This window comes from Pinus tabuliformis, chromosome 3_1, assembly GCF_031772625.1.
Source record: "Pinus tabuliformis cultivar Carrire ecotype Pingquan chromosome 3_1, CPIR1, whole genome shotgun sequence".
Lineage (NCBI taxonomy): Eukaryota > Viridiplantae > Streptophyta > Pinopsida > Pinales > Pinaceae > Pinus > Pinus tabuliformis.
Window position 1 is genome coordinate 723,558,916 of NC_142301.1, and position 10,505 is coordinate 723,569,420.

General features: G+C 37.0%; 1 protein-coding gene across 1 annotated transcript; it reads right to left on the minus strand.

Moving 5' to 3' along the window:
* Positions 1-318: 318 nt before the first annotated feature.
* LOC149189325 (uncharacterized) lies at positions 319-1,542 on the minus strand. Its single transcript, XM_089410192.1, has 2 exons — positions 1,017-1,542; positions 319-788 (listed from the first exon to the last, which is right to left on the minus strand). The coding sequence occupies exons 1-2, from the start codon at positions 1,540-1,542 to the stop codon at positions 319-321; spliced, it is 996 nt and encodes a 331-aa protein (XP_089266318.1).
* Positions 1,543-10,505: the final 8,963 nt, after the last annotated feature.

The window sequence follows — 10,505 nt, forward strand, 5'->3', positions numbered from 1 at the left end:
TGTTTGCACCGAGGAGAAGTCCTTCAGAATTCTATTCACTCTTGAGATTTGTTTATTTAACGGAGGGTCCTTTAACCATTTCTTGCTTATTAATGCCTTTATCAGCAATTCTGAGTCCCCAAAAATAATGATTTCTCTTTGGCTTTCCTTTCTGGCTAATTGACAGGCTTTTAAGAGACCAAGAGCTTCTGCCTGGTTGTTGGTTTTCGTTCCTAGCCCCCAACTGAAATCTTCTTTTCCTCCACTCGGATAGTAAATTACCCCTCCTGCTCCTGATGTGCCTGGATTGCCTTTTGAAGCGCCATCAAAGAAGATAGTTCACTTGCCCTCGGATTTCCACCACTGCTGAAATCTATCCTCGAATTCTCGGATTTGCCATCTTTCCTTGTGGGTTGGCCGAGTGATTGCTGAAGGTCTGGTGATGAATGAGAAACCATCTAGCCAGGCCCTTTCCTCTGTTCGAAGGGAGTTGTCATCTTTGGTTGAAGAGTAATTCAGGGTTTCTAGAAGGAGTTTCTTTGCCTGTTCTGCCACTTTTTCTGTTGATATTTCATTTTGGTTGAATATAATTTCGTTCCGGGCAAGCCAGAGCTTCCAGCATACGTATTTTGGAGCAGCAATCCATATCTTGTACCATAGAGATTTGCCAGCAATATTATGTGGGTAACTGGCTTTCCAAGTGGTGAACATTTTTGCAATCGTACAGTGAGCTGAGCATCTCACATTTAGTCCAGTCCGAAAAATAGTCCAGGCCTTCTTGGCATACTCACAGTTTATAAACAAATGATCTGTGGTTTCCAAAGCATTTTTGCATAGAACACATCGATGGGGGCCTGCTATGTTCCTCTTGCACAGGTTTTCTCCAGTCAAGATTTTGTTATGGAACAGAGTCCAAAAGAAAAATTTGATCTTAGGAATGCTAAAATTGTCCCATACCTACTTCCATACTTCTTTTGGATGAGGCAAATTCTTTTTGCTTTTCATTTATAGATATCCTTGCCTTGCTATGTACACACCCGTCTTCCAACATCCCCAGGTGTCTTCTTCATTTCTATGAACTGGAGCGAAGTCTGTAATCGCCTTTTTGAGAGCGTGTAACTGTGGGGTGAATTGCGCTGGTACCTTGGGGAAATTCCAGCGTTGCCACTCTCCTCTGTTATCCCAACCAGCGATGTCTTCGATCTTACGGATTCCTTTTGACTGTAGCCATAATCTTATCTCTGCGATTTCACTGTTTTCTTTGAGGGGAGGGTGTCCCATGACTCTGTCTTTCCATAACAGAGTGTTTTTGTCGTTCCCAGGAATTTTGTACAGGTGAGTTTTGAAGAATTCGATACCTTTGCTGCATAACTTCCAGGCTTGCGTTCCTTTAGGGGCTTTCTCCGGAATGAAGGTTCTGATTGATTGTTGTTTGAAATATTTGTATTTTAGTATCAGGCTGACAGGGTGACTAGGCTTATCAAGCAGTTGCCACAATAATTTGCATCCCAGCACTACATTTGCAAGGAGAGGGTCTCGTATTTGGAGTCCACCTTCCTCCATAGGTCTTTTCGCTGTTTCCAAATTTATTAGGTGAAATCTATTGTCATTTCCTCACCCTCCATTCCATAGGAAATTTCGCATAAGGCTGGAGACCTGGTTTGATATTTGCTTTGGAGCTAGCATTAAGGAGGCCTAGAACGTTGGTAGTGCTGAGAGAATAGCTCTAATGAGCATGAGTTTACCTCCTGTGGTGAGCCAATAATGCCCCCATCCTGCGATCTTTTTCTTAAATTTGGAAATCACCTCTTCCCACAGTTGATTCCTGTTGGATCCCATTGTTATTGGGAGGCCCAAGTATTTAAATTTGTCCCAATATGCGTATCCATTGAAGCCCAGGTCGCTAGCAATTCTGTTGATAGTCTGTTGATCTGTGTTCCACCCATAGAAAACACTTTTCCTTTCACTGATTAACGCTCCAGAGATGCTGCAGAACTTTTTGAGAATGATTTTGAAGGAGTTCGCAATTCGTGGTGATGTGCCCCCAAGCAATAGTGAGTCATCAACAAACAACGCGTGGTTCATTGGGTCGATTTCCTTCACAATCCTGATTCCAGGGAGATTACCATTTTGTTTTTCCAAAGTTAATTTTATGCTCAGAGAGTCTACCATCAGCATGTAAAGGAATGGTGACAAAGGGCAACCCTGCCTCAGTCCCCTGGTGGCTAAGAAGAAATCTGTTGGTCTGTCGTTTGCCATTGGGGCAATCTAGATCTTTTCTAAACATGCTTTGATAAGATTTATAAACTCTTGATTGAAACCGAAGGCTGTAAGGACCCTGTATAAAAAGGAGCGATTAACTCTATCAAAAGCATTACACATGTCTAATTTTATAAGCATACCTTGTTCTTTGTGTGAATGGCTCAAGTGCAAGGCTTCTTGAACTTGTATAACATTATCCAGAATGTGTCTTCCTTTCACAAATCCCCCCTGAGCTGGATAAATGAGCTTTTGCAAGAGAGGCTTGATTCTGCTTGCCAGAAGTTTGGACACTATCTTGTAGGACGCATTGCATAGAGATATCGGCCAGTACCTGCTGAAAGATCTTGGATTTGTCTCCTTAGGAATTAAGGCAAGAAAGGTTGAGTTGATTCCGCCCCCTATCCTTTCCTTTCTCATGAATCCACGTATCATTCTGAGGAGGTCTAGTTTGATTAATGCCCAACAGATTCTATAGAAATGGATTGTAAAACCATTAGGTCCTCGCGCTTTGTCAGGCTCCATAGACCACACAATATTGGATACTTCTTCTTCCATTATCGAGCTCATGAGGTTTTCATTATCCTCCGTACTGATTAGCTTTGGGATGTTAGGGAGGAACTCTAGTGTATCTTCCTCACTCCCCTCTTTTTCTGCTGTAAGAAGAGTTTGGAAGTGGTTTACAGCTGCTTCCTTGATTTGGGCGAATCCTTTGCAAACCTGTCCATTAGATAAGGTGATTTCTGCTATATGATTTCCGCTGAGTCGAGCCCTAAACTGTTTATGAAATATGTGGTATTTCTGTCCCCAGCTTTAAGCCACAGGCTACGAGACTTTAGGCGCCAGTACTCTTCCTCATTTCTAAAAGAACAATATGTTTTCCTTTGTGCAATTTTTTCTTGATCTAAGTCCGTGGAATGGATGTCTTTCTCTTCCAAATCAAATTGTATTTCTTCCAGCTGTGTGACAGCCTCTTTCCTCTGACTGGTCGGAGTTTTCATAGGTTTATTTATCCACTCTTTAAGGGCCTTCTTTGTATTTTTTATTTTTTGTTCCCAAACATAGCTTGGGGAACCTGAGACTTCTGTGCTCCATGTTGTTTGTACTGTTTCTGTGAATCCTTCTCTTTCCGCTCAGAGAGGACTGAAGCAAAAGGGAAGGGGTCCTAGATCCTCTTCATCTTTCAGGCAGAGGAGGACAGGTTTGTGATCCGAGCTGAGCTTTGGAAGGATCTTATTGATGACTATTCTTTTCCCCATCATTATAGAGCTGCTGATGAGGAATCTATCTGACCTTGCTGCAATATGATTTTCTCCTGTTCTGTTATTGGTCCATGTGTATTTTCCTTTAACTGGCTTGAAGTATACTAAATCTCTCTGTAATATTATGTTCTCCACTATTGTAAGAAAAGGGTCTCTTGAGTAAGTCCCTCCTCTCTTCTCTTTAGAGTCAAGAATTATATTCAGGTCACCTCCTATAATTATGTTCTTGGGATTGTTGTGGTCTAGAAACTCTGATAGTGTCTTCCAGCACTCTCTCTTTTCCTCGTAATGAACAGGAACATACATATTAAACAAGGTTATGCTGAGATTGCGTGCTATATGCCGCAGTTCTGTAAATATCCAATGCTGGGTCTCGAATGATCTTTCTAGAGAGAAGGAGTTTTTTGCCCAGAATGTTTGTATTCCTCCAGTCGTACCTCTTGCACTCACAACCTTTCCAGAGTCAAATTTCCATTTGGTGTTACAGGTGCTTAGAAGGGTCTCCCTTTCTATTTTTGTTTCTTGGAGCATGAGGATGTGTGTGGGTTCCATTTTCAAAAGATCTTTTATGGCTTCTGCTTTTTGTGGGATTCCCCAAACCCCTACAGTTCCAAGAGATCAGCTGCATCATTTACCACTTGTAGGGGTATGCCCTCCTCCTTTTGGGGCCCTAAGCCTGGTGTTCCTCCCAAGTGTCATTTCTATGGTGGCTTGACTGCCGAGGGTTTTTTGTCTTTCTGACTCCTCTTCTCTAGTTTCTCTATTTGTTCTTCTTCCAACATTTTTTGCTAGCCTTTCAAATGTTTCATCATCTGATGAGCCCATGTTCTCTGTGGTTTTCTTCTTTTGCTTGATAATATCTTCATAGGAAGGGGAGGAAATATTGCTTGGGGTAGGGATTGAGTTATTACTTGGATCTATGGTGTCGTTATTCTCCAGCTGAGGTGGATCTTCTTTTTCTACCTCTGGGGGATCTGAGGGCGGCGTGAGAATTTCAAAGGGGTTTTTATCCCCCTCATTGTTGTTTGTGTCTCTGCTTTCGGTGTTTTGATTGCTTGTACTTCGCTTACCTACTTTATTCTCTGTCTCCTTAGCCTTATTTTTGTTGCTCTGTCTGCCGCTTGTTGGTTTCTTTGCCTGTTTCCAATGTTCTCCCTTTTGCTTCTCTGTTGTTTCCTCATTTCTCTTTTTGCAGTATCCTCTGAATTGCCCGTACTCATGACAGTGTCGACACTTGAAAGGCAGCTGTTCGTAGTCGAGCTCTTGGATATGTGTCCAGTCTGCCACCGATAGCTGTATTGCTTCAGGTAATCCTATTTCCAGGTCAACCTCCAAGCAGATCCGAGCGCAGGAGAATTGATCCTTCCTTGGGGCCTGATCTATGAATCTCCCTAGAGCATTGCTGATGGATTGAAGTGAGTTTTGACTCCAGCAGTGTAGGGGAAGATGTGGGAGGCGCACCCAGACAGGAACAGCCTTAGGCACATCTTCTGCTGGGTCAAAATCTGGAGACCATTTGTTCAAGTAGAGGCCTTGAGGTCCCATGAAGTATGGCCCATTTCTAAAGATCAGGCTTCTGTCCTCTGTATTGTCAAACAAGAAGACGAAGAACCCTTTGCCTATAAAGTGACTCTTTATTCCTTCGCTAACCAGTGGTATCCAATTTCTTTTAACCCATTCTCCGACTGCTCTCGGGGATGGCCACAGTCCGGTAAACTGACCAATGAGGCCTCTTTCTACGAGATTCAGCGCTGATCTACAGGTTTCTTCCACTGGCAAGGTCACCGTGGGGATACTGTCCAGTTTTTTAACAAACTTTTGTTGCGGGCCTGTAGGCTGGCGTTTCCCTGCAACAGCTACTAGAGCTTTGAAAGCTTCTATCTCCGGAGGTAAGGGAGGAGGGGCTGCAGGGCCACCTCCAAGCTCCATGGGTAGATCGCGTGAGGGAGAGTCGCTTCAGACGGCGCGGCTAGGGTTGCAACAGTGCAACGATTATGTAAATTTTTGCAACCTTTTCTTTTAAATAAGCAAAACAATTTTATTTTTGTTAAAATATTACTACCTATAATTTGGGTAATTACAATATATGTTTCTTGGCCTCTCACCCTATATCAATTAATATTTCTCATCAAAATATAATAACATTTAAAATATCTTTTAGTAAAAATTCACTTAATGATCTTAGTAATTTTTATGCAACTCGGGGTGTTACATTGTGTCTATTTGTATCTGCCTATTTGTCTCTCAAACTTTTTAAAGTGTTTAAATGATTTGCAGATGAGATGACATGTAGGAGAAAGACAGAAAATGAAGAATTTGATTAGTCTTTTTATTTATTTTGTGTGAAGTAGGTTGTGAATGGTGAGTCAAAGTGACCTTCCACTCTATACATGTTTTGTTTATCATATTTTCTTTTAGTATGTATACATTTTGTGATTCTCATATTTCCTCAAAAATATTAACTATCATTTTATTTTTCTTTATTTTGTGTGAAGTATATTGTGAATAATGAATCATGTTTACCTTCTACTCTCTTATTCTTCTTCTCATTCTTTCCCTAGATACATACGTACATATTTGTTTGTTTGTCATATTCTCCTTTAGTAAATGTAAATTATGTCATTCTCAATTTTTTTTCAGGATTTCGTTTCTTTTTTTTCTTGTTTCTTTTTAAACTTCATTTTATCTCTTTCCAAATATATATAACATTTTTAAGATATTAGTAATAAAACTAAATATATTAACAAATCCTATTTGCTATTTTTGAGATTCACATTTTTCCCTTGTCTTTTTTTTTTAAAAAACACCCATATTTAAAAAAAAAAAAAAAAAACTTCTTTATTATATAAAGGGAAGGTATATATTTCAAGATCAAGGCAGATGACGCCCAATCACAAAAGATACAACTATTATAAAACAAAATGATAGAAAAAACATAGTCAAAACAAACAGGTCCGAAAAAAATACAATAGATGGCCAAACCCAACTAGAAAACAGAAAGGATCCATGAAGTTTTCACTTGCTTAATATTCCTACACGAAGTTTTTCTTAAGCTCTTGATACGCTTGAATATATATATATAATAAAATTGAAATAAGGTTTTTTATTAGTTAAAAAATAAAAATAAATAAAAATATTTTATTTTTAATAATTAAAAAAATTAAACATCAATTTAAATGTTTTTATAATTAAAATCCGATAAATATTTTCAATAATTAAAACATCTAGAGAAACGAATAAAGAAAAATGCCCCCAAAAAATAGACGACTGAGAAATTTTAAAAAGTCGGCCAAACGGAGATGCATGCACAAAAGCAAAGCATTGAATTCAAATTCGGAAGTGGATGCGGTTGGGATGGAATGTTCGCCTCCTTAACAAACCAAAAATATATCTATCATTTCAGAGCGTTTTGACCGTTTGAAAGGGAGAATTTATAAGGCATTCTCGCATACTCAGTCTTTCAGCTCTTTTGCTTCTTCTCTGCTCTGAAAAGCATTAGCTATCTATCTAATATGTCGCTGCTATGTAGAGAAAAATATTTCTAGAGATGAAACTCACGTTAGGAGTGGAGGAGCAAGCATGCGCTTGTTTCTCAATTTATATCTTTCCAGGTAGTTTTTATTAATAAATTTGCACAGTGAAAAGCATCCTGGTTCCTGGTAAATAATGGCTAATAATTGTTTTCTGGTTTTTCTTGAATAGAGACCTAATCGTTAAACCATTTTTTTCATTATTCCTGTTTCACAATGAAGCTCTGGAAACCACATGGCCTTTAACCATAGAGATAATGCTTTTATTTTCTGAGAATCCGTCAGGTAAACAACCAAGCTCTTAGATTATACAGGTTAATATGGTTTTTCCTGTATGAAGATGGCCAGACTAATATTCACGAAGATCTAAAAATATTGTTAATCTTTTCGAGCTGTTGGAAGGAGTCATGGATACAAGTCTGCTTAATATCACCGGCCTCCGCCATGTACGTACACAGTTTTTTGGTGGGTTCTTTTGGTTGGTTTCTCTTTTCCTTTTTCATTTTTTGGCCGTTGGACGATTTATATTTTATGTTGTTGTGTTTCTTTTCTAATTTATAGATTTCAAATGAGTTTTACTTAACTACATTTACATAATGGATAATGCGATGTCTTCTTGGTAGAGAAAGTCATAGAGCCCTAATAATTGTTATTTATAATAGGGGTTAAACATTTTCATTTATTAAATCTCTTTGAGACAAAAATTATGAGAAATCTCAATGGTTTCAGGGTACCAAGAATGGCATAGAGCTCTAATGGTTGTTATTCACCGTCCAGGTTAAACACTTTCATTTCTTAAATCTATTTCAGACAGAAATTACGAGAAATCTCAATGGTTTTAGGGTTTTAATCATTGGCATGCCATGGGAAAGTTTATTTTCATTTAATTCTATGCTTGTTTAATGGTTTTGGCTAAGTATTGAAAGTAATTTTGATTTGCAAGAGGTGAAAAGGTAGGTTCTATTGATGAAGAAAATGGGTTGAAAATATAATATGTTTTTTACTAATTTTTATATTGATGATGAAAATGGGTTGAAAATATAATTTATTTTTTACTAAATTTTTTTTAAGTCTGTGTCTCTTTTTTATTTATTTGTTTCAACATAAAGGTGTGATATTTTCCATGAGTTTTTTTGGGTTTAAATCATTTCTTTATGCGAAACCATATTTAGTTTTAGAAACATTTGTAGCCTTTTCTATTGTCTTTGAATAGCATTGTAATTTTTACTAGTTTTTATATTTGTGTCTCTTTTCTCTACCTTGGTGTTAGAGGCTAATTAGTTTCTCAAAAGTTTTAAGGTGTTTAAATGATTTGTAGATGAGATGACACTTAAAAAGAGAGACAATGAAGAATGTGATCAATCTTTTTCTTTATTTTGTGTGTAGTATGTTGTGAATGGTCAATCATATTGACCTTACACATTTTGATTCTTGTGACTAGATACACAAATCCATATTTTGTTAATCATATTCTCTTTTATTATGTGATTCTCATTTTTTTTCTTAAAAAAAGAAAAAAAAGAAGAACTATTATTCTCATTTTCTATAATTTTTAAGAAATATACTGTGAATGGTGATTCTCTTTTAGTAAATATAAATTTTATCATTCTCATTTTTTTTTCAAAATTCTTATTTTTTTTTTAAATTTCATTTCTTTTTTTTTTTTGTTATATATACATTTTAGAAACATTATTAATAAAATTAAATATATTAACAATCAAATAAATATCCTTCCAAAAATATTACTTCACTTATCCCTTTCCCTCACATAATACTCTTAAATATATTAACAATCAAAGAAAATAAAAAAATTCAATTTTTTGATAATTAAAAAATAAAATATGAATTTAATTTTTTATAATTATATCAAATAAATAGTTTCGATAATTAAAAAATATTGGAAACAAATAAATATACGCCCCTCCCCTAGACGATATACAAAGGATGAGGATTGAATTCAGACTTTCCCAATAAAGAAACACGCCCATAGCATACCATGTAGAGGTTGTTTCCCTTAGTGGAAACATCTTGTTAGGTGGAGAATATGAATGCTATCCAAAACAGTCACATCATGCATGTTCTACATCAAATGTAGAAATGATATTCGAAATCATTTTGATCTCTTGCTTTGTTTTTGTATTATTATTGTAAAGGCTATGTGAATTTCAAAACCATACAGAGGCTTTTCACAATTACTTGACCATAGATACTATATTCTAGGCATATTCAAACGCATCTTATGAGCGGAGTCAAATAGAAGTGGTTCTTATTATTGGATTGCACTAGAAAAAATTTCAATTTTTTGCAAATAGAATCTGTAAATCTGATCTAAGCCTGCATATTCTAGTGATCAATCCAATTCTGCTAGAGTTGGAGTTGGGGGTTTCTTCCTAGCACAAGACAACTAAAATTTGACAACTTCCATTATGAGGTGGTTTCAAATCTTGGCATAGTTGTTGCTTGGAATCTTGTGAATCATTTAAACACATAGTATTCACTCCCATAATCAAATACATCAATCACAACCTCCTCTAATCCATAGAAAAGATCCAACATGACAATTTCATTATGACACCCTCCATCCCTTTCCTTCTAGATTTTCTATGTAGGTGGATGAGTTGCTTATAATGTTTTCAAGGAGGGGTTTTGACAGATTGTATACTCACACTAAAGTTCCTTTATAATAATGAGAGAAAGCATGTAAGCTTGGATGCTCTGTGACTTGCACTAATCATAGTTTTGATAGCCTTTTCAATATAAAAGTATTTATAAGGAGAAGGGAAGTAATAATCAATGTTAAGAAAAGGCCCAAATAAGCTTGTGGAAAGATGTTAAAGGAATTGACAAAGAGTTTTTTTTTTTTGCTCAAACAAGAGTTTATCCTTCTATTTCATTAAATCAAAATTAAAATTACAGCATGTACAAAACCTGACCTCCTAATGGACTCAGGAAAACCAAGGGTTGTGTGCCTTAGAAATAACCCTACCCTTTACACCATACAAAACTAATCTCTCTTAAAATTTCTTAGGTTGAAACATATGATTCAAAAAACCTAAAGGGAAACTCCATTGACTCCCCAAGTCTTTGTCGCGTCAAGCCATACAAAACAACGCTTTCAACACTCACTGTTGATTTCTTTGCTAAATCGAACGGTGTAGAGAATTATCGCATAGTTGAACTCTCCAAACTTTAATGCCCGATGGAGGGTGGTTTTCATAACCCCTCCCATGCCACGTGTCGGGAGATTAATGGGATCGCTCACAAAATCCCAAAACCATTTACCATTCGGGAATCGAGTGATCACCTGGAAACCTCTTGGCATCTCGTTCTCCGAACCATGAGAGGAAAACAAGGGAAAAGCCTCCGCCAGACAGTTCCAACTGTCCTTCCCATGCCAGCACAACTTGGAACTAGGAACAGAGACTGTCGCTAACTAAGAAAAGAACCTTATACTGCGAAACGAAAGAGAAGGGGG

Excerpts from the sequence above, each read along its gene's own strand:
- LOC149189325 (XM_089410192.1), bottom strand. The coding sequence starts at position 1,542 with ATGGAGGAAGGTGGACTCCAAATACGAGACCCTCTCCTTGCAAATGTA. Across the intron at positions 789-1,016 it reads CTGGGGATGTTGGAAGACGG|ATCATTTGTTTATAAACTGT; the intron begins GTGTGTACATAG and ends TGGAAACCACAG.